Here is a 19,368-nt window from a genome sequence, read left to right as displayed (position 1 = left end):
GCTGTTCTCTTGCGGGGAAACGTGTCCGGGAGGGCGCCAGGCTAACGCGGTGGTTAGTCACGAGGTGGGTCGTGAGGTTCGAAGGCCCCTGCGTGGCCCGCTAGGAACGGCGGCGGTGGTCATGATGCTAGGGATCCTTAATGCCTGTTGCCCCACTGGCCCTACACAGCATAGGACGCTGATCCCTAACTGGATTGGTGAGGTTCAGAAATAATATACACGGCTTTGCACTGTCGTTGACACGTCGCGCACAGGAGTGTGCGGAGTGGACTTTTAATTACGATGGCAAATTACACGGCACTTACAATCACACGAATTCCCTAACATAAAGTACATTGTCAATTACACACGAGGCGCTCTGACGCGCCGTCACTAACGTTATGCCCTCACGCCAGTTGCAGTTGAGGGAAAGTGTTTGATTAGAGTCGGCTAATCCCGTAATTGGTAAACTGCGACGCGCGGGCCCACCTGTGTGGACCGCAGCTCGCTATTAAATTAAGAACACGTCTACGAATGGATGTAGCCAGTGCCTGTGCACTTGGCAATTAATTAAAGGTCTGTGGTGGCGGAAGTCGGCCCGTACCGTATATTGCACGGCCCTACGTAATGCGTTGTGTGGGGCGTGTTAAGTTGATGCGGCTGGGATAGGCCCTACACCGGAAAAGGACCGGGTGCACACGGGGAGTATTTAAAAAAGGTTTCGGTTGTGACTATAATTACCAGATGGAAGTTCGATGGATACAAAGAGATGATGGCTCCCCGTGGGACGTGCGTCCGTCCCGGTCCGCGAGTCGCGCTGTACTAACGTCTGGCCCTGGCACGAGGGGAGGGCTGAGCTCCCTGTCGCGCCAGAGTTTCTAAAGTTCCGTTATTAGTAAAAAATTACATTAATAATAAAAAGTAAGTGGCTCTAAATTCATACAATAAAACTTAATGATTAACTTAATATCTATATATGTTTTAGAAATGACATTTAATAAATTGGTATAAAATAAGTTTGAATTATTAGAGTCACACTGGAGACTGTTTGTTGCTTGATAACTACTCCAGTGGCGAATGATAAATGCTAATTTGGGTGGTTTGAGTTACGTCACATATTACACTATTAAATTTAGGCTGAAGGCCGCAAGGGTTGCACTCACAGTTGTTTTAGTAGAAAACAACACGTGAGTGACCCGGGCACTCCTACATCGCACTTGTGTTGCACGGTGTTATTAATTCAAAGTGGCGGGTTCATTAAAGTTTCGTGAATTTACTGTGTACATGACTCGGTTTGTCTTGCCGATTACGTTAAGGGCGTTGATAATACCTAAGTCCCGCGGCGCTTGTCTGACTAGGGTGGGCCATGGCTAGGGGCGCGTTCCGTTAGCGGGGTCGGATACTGGCGGTTGCAGGTCGGGCTTTAGGGTGGCCTTCGGCCGGATGACGTCAAATTTGTGCAGCGAAATGCAACGCACATAAACATGACTAGCCGTGATCAAGCAATGTTTGGGGCGCAAGAATGTGGCAATAGTAATGCATTTATTAGCTTAATCTACACCATACTTGGCATCTTCTAACATTTACTGACTACGTGTCCTACAATAAACAATACTAGTTTTTTTCCCTGAGTTCTATATTACAATCGATAGCATGGCATCCAATCTTAGAAATAAAATATTCCATGTCATTTTTGAATAAATATTTTATTATTATTGCTATGGACAAGTTAAATATATTTATTTTAATTTTTTTTATAATTGTATTTGTATAATTGGGTGTATGAATGGGCGAATCACGATTTTTAAACAGTTATCAGCCAAAACTATTATTTGAAAAATTCATGCTTCCTGTTTTGACAGTGGGGATAAAACTTTTAGAAACTTAATTAACAGTATTAACTTATCTGAAAATTAATCTTTTTTGGTTTTAAGATGAACTATATGAACAATATGGTAAAGTTTACGGATTTGATAATCTTACTTTAGGACACCATTGTTGCTGACGTCATTATAATAGTGTCAGACATGCGCAATAATGATGTACCACTACATCCCCACCACTCGTATGCCAAATAAACCAAATCTGGGTGGGTGAAGTGGGTGTGGAGTTTAACGCTTGTATATTGTAGAATTTCTGAGTGAGAATGGTTGGAAGTAAGTGAAAGTTGTATCTTAAAACTTAGATTATTTTATTTATTTGTATAAATAGAACGGTGATTCATAAACAGTCGAACTCATATGCGAATCTAATCGATTTAACCTAAACGTCAGGCACTAGCTTTAATTCTTTATATGTGTATTTATATTAAAATGTTGTTGGCATATTTTGTTTGTTTTTTGCTTAATATAACAGGCAGTATTTCTTTTTATGTTATACGTGACGTTTTCTAACTTTCTATTGATGACACAGCATTTATAGCGTACACGCCTTGTCATTTGGTTAATTAAGCTCACGTTTCTGACTAGCTCCTTTGGGCGAAGAAGTACTGCTGAAGTTTCGTCAACACTTTTACGCTGAGCCGAGAAATGTACTAGCGCAGAACGTGTGTACGAAGATAGATCCATTAGAGGCGTGCGTGTCAAGGCAACAGTTCGCATCAACGCAGCATGTGTTTACCCATAAGGTGAGTATTACTATGGTAATGGTAACACTTATGCCTACAAAAACATTTTTTTATAAATATTTTTACTGTCTGTGCCAGTGGTGACCAATGTTTAAATAGCGAGGGTCGATAACAAAAAACTTAAAATCTAGCAGGCCAGTTTGTATTGTGCATTGTCTTTATAGTGTCTAACGTAAGACCGTGTTTCCTTGGTTTTATTGTAGTGAAAGGAACTTAGCAATACCTACATTAGAAAATCACAGCTCTCATCTAATAGCATAGTTTTGCAACTAAATTTTTCCATGAAAATGTTCAGTGGTGGATACATAAATTTTTTTGTTCATTAGAGAGAAGATTTTTAAAAAAAAATTTAAAAGAAAAAATTAAAATTTGAATACATGTAGGCCATTAAAAAAAATACCTCTGCATCCACTACTGAAAAGGTTATCTTTGATTTTAATATGTTAATCAATATCCTGTTAGTATAATAAGTCACTACCAATTTGTTAGGACCACTGGTCTACATTTTAAGACATTTCCCTATCCACATTAAAATACTATAAATACTTAAATAACAAAAACATTATTGGTAATTCTGGAGAGAAGCAGCTTCTGGGAAATAAGCTGAATAATTACTATAGTCAAAGTTCTGTTTGTTTAGGTCAGCTACATTAATAATTCATAATTAATGTGTTTCACAGAACCTAACCAATTTTTCACTTAATTTTTCAGAAGCCACTATCCTGCAGGATTAGCAAATAATTTTGGCACAAATGGTGTTAACCTATTATCATCACAACATTCTTTTTAAGCTGGACTAGCAATAATTCGTCTCATCCATCCGTCACCCGTCCGTTAATAACATGACAGCCAATCAGATGGCCTGAAAAATATCATTTGTCTGTCCCAAAGACCTTACAAAGCTTTAACTTACAATGGATGGAGGGATGAAAACATAAACTCAAAAGTGTTTGGAAGGCATTGTCTTGATTTTAAAAGGTTTTTTAGTTTGTTTATTTGTAAAGCTGCTTCTATATTGTTTAACTTGTTTATTGACATGTTTTAAGTTTAATATTTGAACAAAATTTGTCTGTGACACAAATGAATTAATAATGCACGTTAACTCAAAAAAAAATTAAAATAAATATTTTAGAGTGTGTTTTATCATTTATAAGTGCTTAGTGTACATAATTGTCAAACTGGTAAACCTTTAAAAGATAAATTTCCTCAAAAATATAATTAATATTTGTTGGCAGCATCCAAATAGCATATTTTATGACGAATGTGTGGATTATTTTGAATCACTTGGCTTGTTGACAGACGGACAGATGCATGCAATGGATTATTGAGAGTCTAGCTTTAGACTTGTGAATAAGAATTGAGTTTTGGATTTGGAAGTTGGGTTTCTAATAATCAGCGGCTTTGCTCACGCAATTTCAGGGCGTTGCCGATATTTTACCTTTGTAAGAAAAGTATGCAACTCCAAACAGTTTTACTAAAGGAATAGACACAATAAAGTCAGGTGTATTATATGATTTAATTCATAGCATAACCTTTCAAGATTTTAATTTCTAAAGTGGTAATGTGGAAGCCTGTTTCATTTTTGTATAGATTAAGTATGCAGATTTTATGACTCCCATTTTAGTGTATTTAAGGATATATTTTACCTTGATGAAATTACACTTGCCACCTTTTTTATCTCATGAGGTAGTCATTTTAAAAATGGTAAAAAATGCATCAATGTATTTTTAACTAATATTATGCCATTGTTTATACTTAACACTGTCATTAATTTGATTATAGCTATTCTCAGAGTAGTTAATTAACTTACCTTATTACAAATACGTGCACTTTTTGAAACAACTTAATTTTTATATGAAATGTAAATAACAAGTATAAAATTTATTATCTTTTATATTAATTGATTAGTAGGCCTATTTATGCTTACCACAATTGCATATTTAACGTAGATGGCATTATCCGTTAACCAAATAAAACCAAACTCATTTCATTTTTACTACTGCTGGTGTGAAAACCAAAATATTTATAATAAACTTAAATTTTTATTGATTTTAAATTTATCTTGCTAAATGCACTGTATACTGATTTAGTGGATTCCATAATGTGTATCTTTTGTTAAGGGGTGAAATTTTGGAAAACTATGATTAAGAGACGGTAGTTTCAGGTATTTAAATAATTACAGTAGAACCTCACATATCCGACCATGACGGGACCGGGCCGTGGTCGGAACGGCCAAAAGGTCGGATATCCGTAGGAGCAAAAAAAAAAAAACGCCTTTCCCAGCTATATGTACAGTAATACAGCTTTATTTGTAAAAATGTTGCTGTATAAATTTCAAACATTTACTTTTGTTAAATTATAAATGAGAAGATGAATACAATGTAAGCATACCTTATTTAAAGAATTCAGTAATGTATTTTTGTTTCAGTTTTGCCAAATCTTGATTTTGCGGAAGTGTCCCTCCACTTTTTCTACCCACAATACATTACGTTACGTTTATAAAAAAAACACAGAACAGTACAAGATTATAGTAGGAGCACATTCTGCACCAACAATCACGGCTGAACTGACAGTTTGCGACACGAAGACATGTAGATGCGTCACTTTTTCAAGTCTGAACAGGCTCGCCAACCACGGAGACTAGGTCGGATATCCGGAGGAGTCGGTTGTGGGAAGGTCGGATATGAGGGGTTCTACTGTAATGCCAATAAATTAGATTAAATTTGATTAGATTTTTAGATTTTTTTTTTATGATAAGTCATATTTACAACCTTTCCATCCCTTTAGGGGTTCACTTTCGGCACGTAGTAATAAATAGTTGTTAGATTTTGTGTGTTGATAAATCATACCTAATAATGTATCTCCCACTTGATTAGCTGTAGAGATATGCTTTTTATAATTAAACAAAACTAACCACCTTTTCACCCCTGTTGGGGTTGAATATAGTAGAGTGATAGAGCATGCTAATGAAACATAAAATGTAGGTTATTCTTGTTCAGTTACTTAACTCCTGCTTAAATTACTAGGGGGGATATTATTTATTACTATGAAAATAACTTACTCTTGTTTCACTACCTTTGGGGTTAAAATTTGAAAAAAAAAATGTAGAAAATCCCACATAACCAATTATTTAAGTTATTTATGCCCAGTTTCTTATCTCTCATATGATTAAGTTTGGAGATAAAACCAATATAAAAACTAGTAAGGTAACTGAAGATTGTAACTGAGGTAACTGCAAGGTAACTGAAGATGTTATTTGTGCTCTGATTCTTACCTTGTGCTTGTTTTGCATTGTAGATATGATTTTTATGATAAAGCAAAACTTACACCCTTTCACCCCCTTTAAAAGTCACATTTTGAAAAAGAAAAAAAAAACTTGTAAATCTATATGTACATGTGGTTCATTCTTAGTCTTACCTTAAGGTCTAGTAGTTTCAGAGTTATGCATGTTTTCTGGAAATCAAACTTAATTGTTTAATCTTGTAAAATAATGTGTTATGTATTATTTTTATTAGTCTTACCAACATTTTTACGCCATTAATTATTAATTTCGGAGATGAAATTTTTTTAAAATAAATCAGAACTCACCTCCGTTTAAAGCACAAATTTGATTAATGAAAAAAAATTATAAAAGTAACTCTACATGCATGTTGTTCTTCCTTAGTTGCTTACCTCTAGTTCTAATCTATTTGGAAGTATGTATTATTTTTATTTTAAAACCTTACCTACCCCTTTTACACCTCGTAAAAACCCCTTTTACACCTCGTAAAAGTTGAATTTTGCTAAATGGTAAAATTTTTAATTGGTAGTTTTGGTGTGTTTATTATTGATACAATTTATCTTTTGTTATGCTTATTAGCTTTAGGGATATAATTATTTTAAAACCTTATTCACCTCCGTAGAGGTGGAATTCTGTAATTATATGTAGGCCTACCTTAGTGTTTAAGTTAGTTAATAACATTTACTTATAAAATAGCTTCCATCAAAATCTGTCAAGTAGTTTTTGTTTGATGCTGGAACAACAGACAAAAATTTTAAAAACTATACTTAAGAGTTCTAATTAACTAATGTTAATAGCTATTTTCAATAGTTTTTCAACATTTCACCTTCGTCATATGGAACAAATCCGGCTAAGAGTGTTTTTATTTGACATTTATGTACTGATTTTAAACAGCTTTAATTATAATCAAACTATAATATAATTTTATTTCTTTGGGCTTGATGCTCTAGTTGAGAGATCAATGGAGGCAGTTATGCACAAAGACACACACCAAAGAAATCAGGAATTTGCTATTACCTATAGGTTATAGCAAGGAACTATTCCAGAAACCATGGAAGCCCGATATTCTAGAATGTGAGTGCCATGTCTAGGTGATACACCACCTCACTTCGTGTTATGTATGTTTCAAAGAAAGTCTACTTAGGGTGCGACTTCTGAAAAATTTCTTCCTAGCGTATTGTTTCATTGTTCCTTGACCCTAAAACCATTGTAAAACAAAACTATATGTATAAAAACAAATTTTATGGATACAATAACTGCTGTAATTTTGCATTAATTACTACAAAAATTTGTTAACATAAAGACAAAAAATTTTTAAGAGTAGTACCAGAAACCTTTGTTTGAAAGTTTTTTTTTTTTTTTGATAAAACCAACTTTTAGGTCAAGGGGTGAAACCACAAAATTCAATAAATGCTTTACTAGGCACAGCATTATATTGTTCAATGTAACTGTTAACCTTCTTAATATTATCTAAAACTTTTTCTGAAACAATCATTGATGTCACCAACCCTTGCTGCAAGTGATTAATACATTTGAATAAAATGGACTTATGCCCTTTTTTGTTTGAACGTACAGAAATATTAACTTCAAAATCTACGTGAACCCGTAATTGGAGTCAAAACCAATTTTAAGTGGCACTGCTGTAATGATATGCCTTTCGTAGACACTGGGTCGTAAGTTAACTAGTCCCCAAAAAGTCGCAAATTGTAGAAAAGGGCTTGCAAGTCACTAAAATGTTAAGCATTTCAATTGTATTTCCATTTAAGTTAGTAAAATATGTTGCTCTTATTTGAAAATTCTTATCCTTAATAGTAACACAAATATTAGTGTGTGTTTTTAAATAAAAAATCAATTTTCTCTATTCCCAATATTTAAAGGTAGACTTTGGAAAAATAACAATTATTTGACTAAGGGGCCTGATATAAAATCAGTGATAGATATTTTCTGTGTTATTGCAGTTTACATGTGATTATGAAAATACATGGAAATGTCTAGAAAAAGTGACGAATTTTTATTTAAATACGACCCAGTATATACCTTGAACCATCATGAACCATGGGTGACATGTTTTGTTATAAATATTTTGAGACTTAACAACACTTCATTCAATAGGTATGCAAACTACGACAGCCAGTGAGTGTTGATGGATGTATAAGATCTTCAGTAGTATTTCCCATCAATGAAACTCTGAAGCATCCTTTTCGTACTAGAATTGACGGGCTGGAAAATGTCACCCTTGTTTCCTAAATTTATTTCCTTTAGCTGGCTCATCTATATTTGACTGTTTTCTTCAGTCAAACAAATCAGCGTCCAAGCTGGTTTTTCCCCAAGCATTCCATTCAGTGGAGGGGCAGACCCTAAATTGACTTCTGGGGAGGGGGGGGGGGAAGGAACGTGTCTCGTGACACCACAGATTCAGTGAGTGGTTCCTGGAGGTGTATGTGCTGATTTTTGTTTGAGGAATGTCACCCACCATTTTTCCCAGGCTGCTGTTTTCTTAATTTGCAAGGAGAGTGGAACCCTGCAGTTACATTCAACACTTTACTGCAGTTGAAACCAATTAAATTTAGTTACACAATTGTAATGCAGTGTGAATTTCCTTCTTTTTACAAATTCCTGCATTTAAGTAATTTTTTTCCTGGTTCCCGAGAAGTAAAAAAAAAAAAATATATATATATATATATTATTTCACTAAATATTGTAGTCTTTAAAAATCATTTTGGGTAGCATCACAGTCAAGTTTAAGACAGTTGAACTCATTTATGAGGTATATTTTATCTCATACATTAAATACCAAATGGAATATTGAAAAAAAATAATGTGTACAGTCACATGAATGCTTTTATAACTTAATTTATTTTACCTTTAGTTATTAATAATTTATTTCCTAGAATTAGGGTAAGGGGGGGGGGGGAGAAGCCAGCAGTGTATATTCAAAGCTAAAAGAGATTTGTCAGTTTCCAATTTTTTCAATTTTTTTTTTAAGAATATTTTTGTTTAATTAGTCGTAAAAGAAAACCGAAGTGAAAATTTTTGAAAAGTTATATAATTTTTAATTAGTGTCACACATGGGACCAAATTGTCACAGAAGGAACACAGTACACCCAATGAAATATTTAGAATATTCAGTGGTCCAAAATATGTAGTAAAAGTAAAGTTTAAATTCCCTTGGTAAACAACAATGTAGGCTACGTAGAATCGTATGGTAAATAGTATGTACTACAAAAAAAAAAAAAAAAAAATATTCTACTTTCTGTGGAAGCATCCTTTTACAAATAAAGAGGGCCACAGTCTACTTGTGGTCTTTTACATCTTACCAAGCCAAGAATCTGGTCCTATTTGTAATACTGTTGGTGTTTGGCCTTTTACATTGAAACACCATGTTTTTACAACATGTTTAACGTACCCACCATTGTTTCTAGCTGCAAGGCTTCTGTCTGGTGTAGCTCGCACATGGCTGACGATAAGGTAGCTTCGAATCCCCATTCGAGAAAAAAAGGTAGCATAATTATTGTAATTTAGTTGACGTAACTTAATTATTGTTGGTGCAAAAACACCATGACCCACACATCCATATTTGCCAAGTTTAAGGGACTGCAATATGAAAACAGAATTTTCTACCCTATAGCAAAGTATCTTAGCTTAAAGAACACTCTTAGTACAATTCAGCGTATCAGCTTCAGTGTTACACAGGTTTGTGTTCACTTTAGAAGGGTTTGATCTTGGAACTTTTAATTGGAATTCAGCTGATATTGCCAAGTTTAAGGGGCTATAAAATTAAAACATAATTTTGTAGGTACCTAATAGAGGTTATGTGGGTAAAGAGGTTAGAGGTGAAAATCTTATGAGTTTTCTTTTCATATATACTGAGTTTAACTATCAGTTTACAAATATGTAATATAAGAAATGTTGATACACGTAGTCTACATTTAAAATTAAGATGCATTTTTTTCAAATATCTTTATATAATGTTTATGTAATTATTAATGAGATGTAAAATATAAATGTTATATCAATTTTATTTGTTGCATTATGCCAAATTAAATTAATGTGGGAATGAATTTAAAACTTGGCATAAGCCAAATTAAAATGAAACAACTCCATGTTTGTGACAATTTTTAAATAGGTTCCTTCATTAAATGAAGAGGAGATATGTGTGATTTCTTTAAGGCACAATTTATCTTGGAATAAACTTAGACAGGCGTAACAAAATCTGCTTACATAATTTATATTAAAAACTAAACATGCATATGCATTACTACTTTTGAAAGTTCAATTCTTAATGGATTGGTTATGAATGAAATTTTATTAACATCTGGCATTTTGTTGTATTTTATTGCATTTGTGTGTTTAATAATAATAAAAAAAAATTCTTACAAAGGTACAATATCAGCAATTTCCTGAAATTTTTTGTGAGTGAATCTGTAGGTGATTAGTAATGTGATCATGATTAGTTATTCATTAATGAAGTTTCATATATGCACTACAGAAGTCTTTTTAAATGATAGCCACTCATAGAAATTCTCCTAGCATTGTTAACTTATTTTATTACATTCATTCACAATTTTTTATTTTTTTTGGGTTTCAAATATAATGGAATTAGTACGCTCATAAATGACAGATACTAACAATAGATATTTGTGTGTGTGTGTGTATATATATATATATTCTCTATATCACACTTTATTTTACACCTGAAAGTAGAAAAAAAATTAGATTTAAAATTATATACCTGGATACAAAATTTTTAAGTATAATGTTTTTACTACTTAACAAAACTGAAAAGAAAACCCATAATATAAAAAAATGACTAAATATTACAATTTCAAAGAATACTTAATGAATTTACTATCTCTCTTAACACATCAGCGATAATGTTTGGCACACAAGTATTTAATGTGATGATGGTGCATTTAGTATATTTTGTGATGAAAACAGATTAATAGTAAGATATACCTACCACTGGAGTTATTCTTCTGAGGTTACTTATTTCATGACATTAATTAATTAATTAATTAATTAAGTTCCTTTTGGAATGGCCAGTTGTGACCAAAGTTCTAAAATGTATTTACAAGAATTAACTGAAATAATAAAACAATTAATATTTTCAGTTTGTTCAGTCAATACTGTTTTATCTACAGCTTTAATGATAATGGAATGGTTGAAAAATTTATTATTAAAGTCAACCTTCCTGCATTAAGTATGTAAAAATGTTGCTTTTGAACATACGAATTGCAGTTATTAAATGTGTTCAAGAAGTTAATGTTAAAAAAAAAGAGGGAAATAACCTTTTTATTTTATATTTATTTATTTATTTATTTGTAATTGTAACATGCCAACTAACAGGACAAAGCCTTTAATGGTTGGCACACAATTAGACAAAAATACACTCACAATAATTAACATAAATGAAAAACACAAAACAATACAATATAATACATGTAAAAACAAAACACACATAACGAAGACAGTAAAACAAAATTAAAACGTTACAATTTAGACAATACAGAACTAAAACACACATGATCATTAAGAACTAAGGAAAATAATTGAAATCTTTATCAAATTTATTAAAATTGGTTACTAGCCTAAAGATAAGATCATTATTTCTATTAACTGTACATAAAGTGGAATTTAAACGACTGTTAAAAGGAGGTACTCTTAAACCGGTGTTGTCAAGTATATATTTACAGTTCAATTTGTTAGTATAACAGTTTTTAGTGAAAATAGAGTTAAGTAAATCTCTTCGACTTGAGAGAGATATCAGATTGCGTAGAGGAAGATGTTTTTGATTAATAATATTTATTAATTTATTCTGTATATTTTCGATTTTCATATTATCGCACATATTGATGTTGTTCCAAATTACTGAGCAGTATTCTAGTTTTGACCTAATTAATGCTAAATAAAGTGAGAGGATAGAATCAGTTTTTGTAGCATAGCATGTGACATATTTAATTAAAGCTAATGTTCTTCGGGAACTAGAAATTAAATGTTGAACATGTTGGTGAATGAACAATTTAGAATCTAGAATGATACCTAAATCTTTGAGAGAAGAGGATTTCTGATTTAAGGTGTTGCCTAATTTATAATCATATTTGATAGGAAGGTATTTCCTAGTAAAGGATATTATTTTTGTTTTGCTTTTGTTGAGGGTCACAAGATTTGCTTTACACCAGTTATTAATTTCATTAATGTCAGTTTGTAATAATAAACAGTCATTAAAAGAGAAAACTTTTCTACTTATTTTTAGATCATCTGCGAATAGAGTGCCAGAAGAATGATTCAGAATTTGAGTAATATCATTAATAAAAATGTGAAAAAGTAAAGGAGACAAGGTACCACCTTGAGGAACTCCAGAACTAGCTATAAAGTTTGAAGAATTGGAGTTGTTGATAGATACAAAAAAAGTTCGATTTTTAAGGTAGCTAGAAAACCAATTAATATAATTGTCACTAAGAACCAAAATTATGTAACTTGCCTAATAGTAATGAATGATTTACAGTATCGAAAGCTTTAGCAAGATCAAAATAGCAGGCATCTACCTGACCCCTGCTAATGACTTCATTAAAAATAGGATTGAGGAAAGTAATTAGATTGGTGGCTGTGGTCATTCCTGGTCTAAAGCCATGTTGATTACTAGATAAACGATTTTTTAGTTGGAAATTAGTGATTTTAAAAACTATTTTTTCAAAAATTTTAGAGAGACAATTTAATAGTGATATTGGTCTATAGTTTACCACATTTAATTTGCTTCCGTTTTTATGAATTGGAATGACTTTTGCAATTTTCCATTTATTTGGAAAAACTTGGGTTCTTAAACTAGTATTAAATAAATGTTTTAATAGGGGTACTTATAAATTTGAACAGCCTTTCAGAATAAAATTAGGAATCCCGTCGGGTCCTGTAGACATTGAGGGTTTAGAGCCCTTATTTTATTTTTTATTTATTTATAGTTACGTTCCGTCGACCATGAATGAGCAATTGCTCAATGGTGTAGAACATGTCAGTATATACAATACAATACAAAGTAAAAAATAAATCCATAACATAGTAAGATAAAAGTTATAAACAATATCATGATTATATACACATATCACAATTAAAGGGATAGAGCATACATGTATTGTACACATATAATATTAAGGTGTCCGTACACAAAGATATTTTATACATAAACACACAAATATACACATAACATAACTTATATATATATATATATATATATATATATATATATATATATATATATATATATATACATACACACACACACATACACACAATTCAGATGTTAACACACAAGTTATGATTATCAATACAATTTAAAAATTCATCAACAGAATAAAATGTTTTTGAGATGAGATATTCTTTTAATTTATTTTTAAAATTTTTACTTTTACTTTTACATAGTTGTTTTAAAGTTAATGGAAGATTATTAAATAACTTCAAAGCAGTATTATATATGCCTTTCTGCTGTAAAGTAGTTCTTGCCCGAGTTATATGCAAGTCATCACATTTTTTAGTTTCGTATGGATGTATTACTGAATTTGGCTTAAAAATATTTAGATTTTTATTTAAAAACACTAAAACTGAAAAGATATATTGACTTGGCAATGGGAGAATACATAGTTTATTAAAAAGTGGTTTGCATGAATCTCTTTGCTTGCTATTACATATAATCCTTATGGCTTTTTTTTGTATTATAAAGACTTTAATAGCTTCCGAGCTATTTCCCCATGAAATTATACCATATTGCATTAGTGAGTGAAAATACCCGAAGTACATTAATTTCATAACCTCAACATCAACTTTCCCAACCATACAGCGAAGAGCAAAACATGCAGATGTTAGTTTATTACATAATACCTCTATGTTCTTTTTCCAATTTATTTTTTCATCAATTATTAATCCCAGAAATTTCGCATAATGAGACTGATGTAGATTTTTATTTAAACAAGAAATATTAATATCTTCATACATTTGGTTTCTTGTTATGAAGTTAACAAAATTTGTTTTATCAAAATTTAAAGTTAATTTATTAGACTTAAACCAAGAAATCATTAGTTTGAGTACATTTTCAGATTCCTCAATTAACTGGGTGCGAGACAGATTTTGTATTATGATACTAGTATCATCTGCAAACAGAATAGCAGAAGCTCTTACATCAAGCATATGTGGTAAGTCATTAACATAAAAAAGAAAGAGCAAGGGACCTAATACCGATCCTTGAGGCACACCATGCTCTATACAACCTGAGCGAGAGACAAACTTTTTATTGGAACAGGTATCCACTAACATTACACTTTGTTGTCTGTAGTATAAATATGAGATTAGAAGTTTTTGAAGCTGACCAACAATACCATAAAAATCCAATTTTTTAATCAATATACTATGATTGACACAGTCAAAGGCTTTTGCTAGGTCACAAAATATACTAACTACATGAAGTTTATTATCTAATGCTGTTTGGATAGTATTTACAAGGTTGAATATAGCTTCATCAATAGATTTTTTCTTCCTAAAGCCAAACTGTGATGATGTTAATATTTGATATTGGTCTAAGTGATCAAGTAATCTCCTATAGATGACTTTTTCAAGGATCTTAGAAAATGTAGTCAATAACGAAATTGGCCTATAGTTTTCGATATTAGTTTTCTCACCTTTCTTATGTAATGGAATAATTACAGCGTATTTCATCCTATCAGGGAAGGTACCTGTAATTAAACAGATATTGCAAATTAAACTGAGAGGCTTAGATAATTGATCAGAACACTGCTTGATTATTTTACTACTAAGCTCATCATAACCATGAGAAGTTTTAGATTTCATGTTTTTTATGATTAAACTTATTTCATGAGGAGTTACAAGGGAAAATTGAATTTTAGGAAATTTTTTGGAAAAAGCATTTTGGACAAACTCTAAAGGGTCGTGAGAGGATTGAAGATTAGTTACTAAGTGATTTGCAACATTTAAAAAATGTTTATTGAAAGCATTAGAAATATCAACTGGGTTTTCAATAGTAGATTCTTTTAATTTTAGGGATATCTTATCATTTTTATTAGGATGTCTCGATACTTCTGTTTTAACAATATCCCATATAGATTTAATCTTGTTAGAAGAATTAGAGATAATTTTATGAAAATATTTACTTTTTGCTGCTAAGATTTTTTTATTAAGAATCTTACTATAATGTTTGTATAGCAGTTTGTCTTTGTCAAGATTAGATACCCTAGCTGTAATATATAGGTTACGTTTAATTTTATGCCCCAAAGCACAAGGCTGTCAGAAACAGAGGGAACAGATATTGTATCAATGAATGAATTTAAAGTGGGAACTTGGTAATTGACATTAGAGGACACATAAACACTTGAAAAGTATTCAGCAAATACATTAGTCAACACCGCTGGATCACTAGATACGACATCATTAACTTTTAACGAATTCTGTTCATGATAACCGTTTTTTTATTAATTTGACATAGCGCCAAAACTTCTTAAGGTTGTTCTTGATATTATTGTTAGTGGATCTGGTCCAATTTATTTTATCACGCTTGATAAGATATTTGGTTTGTTTTCGAAAGAATGAAAATTTAGTATAATAGAACATATTTTTGTTTCTTCTGTAAAGTTTGTGAAAATGTTTCTTGGATTTTAAAGCTTGAATTAAGTCTTTTGAAAACCAAACAGGGTATTTAGATGGTTTGCTAATGAAAACGGGGATGAATTAATTAATATTGTGACATATACAAGTAGTTAATTGATCAACAAGATAGTTAACATCAGTAGATTCATAGAAATTTGACCAATCATAATTTTTAACAGCATTGTAAAGACCAAGATAGTCACCATTTATATAGGACCTAGAGACTCTAGTAGAACTGACCACATAAGGAATGCTGTCAGATATTATTTTTATAATTAAGGCAGGATGATATGGGTCTTCAGTGACGAGTGCTTCATCCGCATGAGATACTGAACATTGCGAGATGTTTGTAAAACAAAGATCTATGAGGTTTTTGGATGATAGGATTGTATTATACTGAGATAGACCAAGACTAGATATAAAGTTTATAATATATTGTGCTTTAGTCTTGATGTGCGTGTGCACGATGTTGGTAGTTAGATTATTGGTCCAATCAACACCTGGGACGTTAAAATCACCAAGTAGCACTAACTCATCTTGATAAGCAGCCAGTTTATCTTCTAAAGTCTCAAAATAAGATGAATAAATATTTGGGGATGTTTGGGGTGGTAAATATATATTGCCAATTATAAAGGATTTATTCTGAGTCTTTTTAACTTTTAACCAAACAGATTCAATTCCGGGGTAGTGCAGGTTAAAAATAGGCTGAATAGAAGTGAATTTAAACTTATTGACTGCTATCAAAACACCGCCACCACGATCTTTAGAAGTAGCAAGGCGTCTATCATTTCTGTAGATTGAGTATTGATCTGTGAAGTAGTGGGAATTAATGCTAAGATCGTTGAACCAGGTTTCAGTTAGACAAATAAAATCATAATTAGAGATAATAATGTTTTCATAGAATTCTTTTGATTTAGTTCTTAGACCACGGACGTTTTGATAAAAAATTTCCAATTCCTTTGAAATAGGATGCACGAAAACAAACCTGGCACCGGAGACAGGTTCGTTGCAGTGACACCAGCTGATAAGGGCTTCATGGAGATGACTGTCTTATTAGTGCTGACGGAGTTATTCGAAGCAGAGTCACTGGTAGCAATTTGTTCCGGGTGGAGTTTACCGTAGAAGGGACTGATTAAGCACCCACTCGGCCAGAATACTATGTTATTTATTCTATTAAAATTTTCTTCAAGTACTACTATGTGAAACGAAGCGTAAGAATCGAATTTGGTACTAAGTTTAACTACCTTAACATGTGAAAGATTGAGTTCATTAGTTATATTGTAGCGTAGGTCGACATGTCCGGCGACTCCACCAATTGTGTAACAGTAGGTCATACTCGGCGAATCCACCAAATGTTGCGGTATGTCCTATCCGGCAAACTCCACCCAAATGTGCGTGGGACATACTCGGTGTCTAAACCAAATTATAAAAGGGGGGGGGGGGGGGGAATCCGTAACTCTTAAAACCTACACTCGCTTGGCAATAAAAATAGGGTACTTATAATCAAAACTATTCACAACCCGGGATCTTAAAATAATATGTTCCGCCCCCTGTACAGGAGGTCTGGAGAGAGAAGGAATTACTTTAAATGAGTTAAAACTTAATTCTAAAGAAAGTATGATTATTACACGAGACCTTAAACTCATACAAAATATTACTAGTCTATGAGAGTCAATCATGAAGTATTAACTTTTACATTTCAACTAAAAAATACAATCTAGGGTAATCTTAAAATCAGTCTTATTAGTTGCTTTACAATTAAGTACTTTAACTCGAATGAACTAAAAGGGGATCTTTATTTACAAACGCTTTGATCAACGAACAGCTAGAGGGTATCAAAATCTTCTACCACTTTAAAACACATTCTAAGTCCTTAAAGTTAACTTAAACATTATTTCCGCGACCCCAACCATCTTTACATAAACGTATTGCTATTCCGGGGCATAGCCTCCGCCTCAGTGAGCCTAACATCCTAACCGACTCGTTACCACAGGAGAGAGGCATAGCTTCCCCCTGAGTGAGCCCCGAGCTACCTCCAGCGGCTGCTTATAAACCCTCTCGGCCCCGCCGACCCTTCCAGAGAACCTCGGCCGCCGCCCCCAAACTTCGCAATGAGGGCCCGAGCCCGCGGAACGAGCACCGCGCTGCGACCTAGCCACGCCAGCAGACCGCCGCCTCGCGAGGGCCGATGACCCACGCGACTCATGAGGAATGTGCAGCGAGGGCAACCGACACGCCGCCGGCCGGCCGCTGACGAAACGAGGCCGCTTCTCGCACGGGCGCAGCGACCCGCCCACAGCTCGCGCCATGAAAGACAGAAATCTGAACCCGGCCACACCGAGAAATTTCTGGAACGCGACAATATAGTCAACTATCTCGTTTGCATGAACAGGAGGATCAAAACGAGTAACAAACAGTGCTTTTGTTCTTCTCGGAACAGGCTTGGCGACCGTTTTAAGGGTGGGAATATTCCTTATTCCCACTTGCATCGGTGTTTTCTTTCTCTCCGGCTCACGCTTAGATTCTGTATTCGCATTCATTTTGGATTTTCGTGCATTTTGCACAACGGTGAAGCCGTCAGAGTCAGCATGTTGGTTGGTGTGGTTGTTTTTGGTGACATCACTTTTTTCTCGCTGCGTCGGAAGTAGGTCACTGAACGGACGCCCGTTACCCGAGATGCTCTGTGCTGCTGCACGTTCAGTTTTTTTGTCGCTTGAAGACTTCATTAAAGCCTGACTATAAGATATCTCACTTTTATTTATTACAAACAAACTTTCTTTTATTGAGATGAGTTCTTATTTTATCACAGCCGTTTCAGAGCGGGATTCGATAAGCAGACACTTAAGTTGAGCGTTTTCGTTTTGAAGAACGTCAACTTTATTGCAAAGTAGTTCAACCTTTTCAATTAAATCATCGAGTTTAAGAGCATCTGGCTTCATTATTTCCAGCTTGGTTATCTCCAACTTGGTTATCTCCAACGTGGGTAGTTCCTGAGTTGCACTAGAAATGGAACCAGATTTCTTGGTCGGCGATCTAAGCAAACATTTCCGTGTTGACCTGCACTGACTTTAAAGAGAGAGGTTCATAATGGGGCAAAAACCCCCGGAAATCAGGTTGATCTAAGATGGAAGAACTAATATTTGACACCAACAGACGATGTTGAACCAAAATAGATGAAGATAACCGACGGTAAACGAGGAGCGCGCGCACACACGTCCGTCGGCTATGGACTCCCGGCCGCTACTTTGTTCTTTCCATTATATACAGAAGGTAAACAAAATCCGTACATAGTGGTGAAATTTCTAGGCCAAGTACATGTTTTATAAATGTGTGGAAAATACTGTGGGAGGATTATATGATACAGAGATTTTATTTTGGCATCTTTTGTACAGGAACACAGAACGGTGTTTGAGTAAAGGTTTGGGGCTTGCTTAGTTGCAGCCATTTTCAACTTCAATCTTAGCCTGTCCAATTGTCTGGTATCAGTAACAATCTTCTCACCATACAGACACTTAAATCTATGCTGTGGGCTTTCGTGGTTGTAGTCGCCTGCTGCGGCCAGATATCAGAAGCCAAGCCACTTCAGACAATGGCTGCGAACGCCTGCCATCCTTAATTGTTGTGTCTGACTATTGGTTCCAGCATGCTTGGTTGCAGTCATTTCAGAGGCCATTAACAGTACGAATACACTATCCGTGAACACATTTTCCTCTTATAACATTCTCTTCAGTTCATATTAATTAATATATTGAAATAATTGTTTATAGAAAAGAAAAAAAATAAACAGGAGCAGAAACAACTCACCATCCAAATTATTCAGGAAGTCTGTTGTAAAATA

At 33.6% G+C, this 19,368-nt stretch overlaps 1 protein-coding gene across 3 annotated transcripts in view; it reads left to right on the top strand.

Annotated features, from left to right (window-relative positions):
• The first annotated feature begins 1,978 nt into the window (after positions 1 to 1,978).
• LOC134529024 (bleomycin hydrolase) overlaps positions 1,979 to 19,368 on the top strand; it is a 54,722-nt gene continuing 37,332 nt past the window's right edge. For 2 of the 3 annotated variants that reach the window (XM_063362703.1, XM_063362702.1), the window contains exons 1-2: positions 1,990 to 2,135; positions 2,448 to 2,605. In XM_063362703.1, coding sequence (XP_063218773.1) covers positions 2,126 to 2,135; positions 2,448 to 2,605 — 168 coding nt within the window. In that variant the 5' untranslated portion in view covers positions 1,990 to 2,125. Of the gene's footprint in view, positions 2,136 to 2,447; positions 2,606 to 19,368 lie in introns of all 3 variants that reach the window. The other variant, XM_063362704.1, reaches the window with a different exon arrangement.

This window comes from Bacillus rossius, chromosome 2 (assembly GCF_032445375.1).
Source record: "Bacillus rossius redtenbacheri isolate Brsri chromosome 2, Brsri_v3, whole genome shotgun sequence".
Lineage (NCBI taxonomy): Eukaryota > Metazoa > Arthropoda > Insecta > Phasmatodea > Bacillidae > Bacillus > Bacillus rossius.
This window is presented reverse-complemented; position numbering and strand designations above follow the sequence as displayed.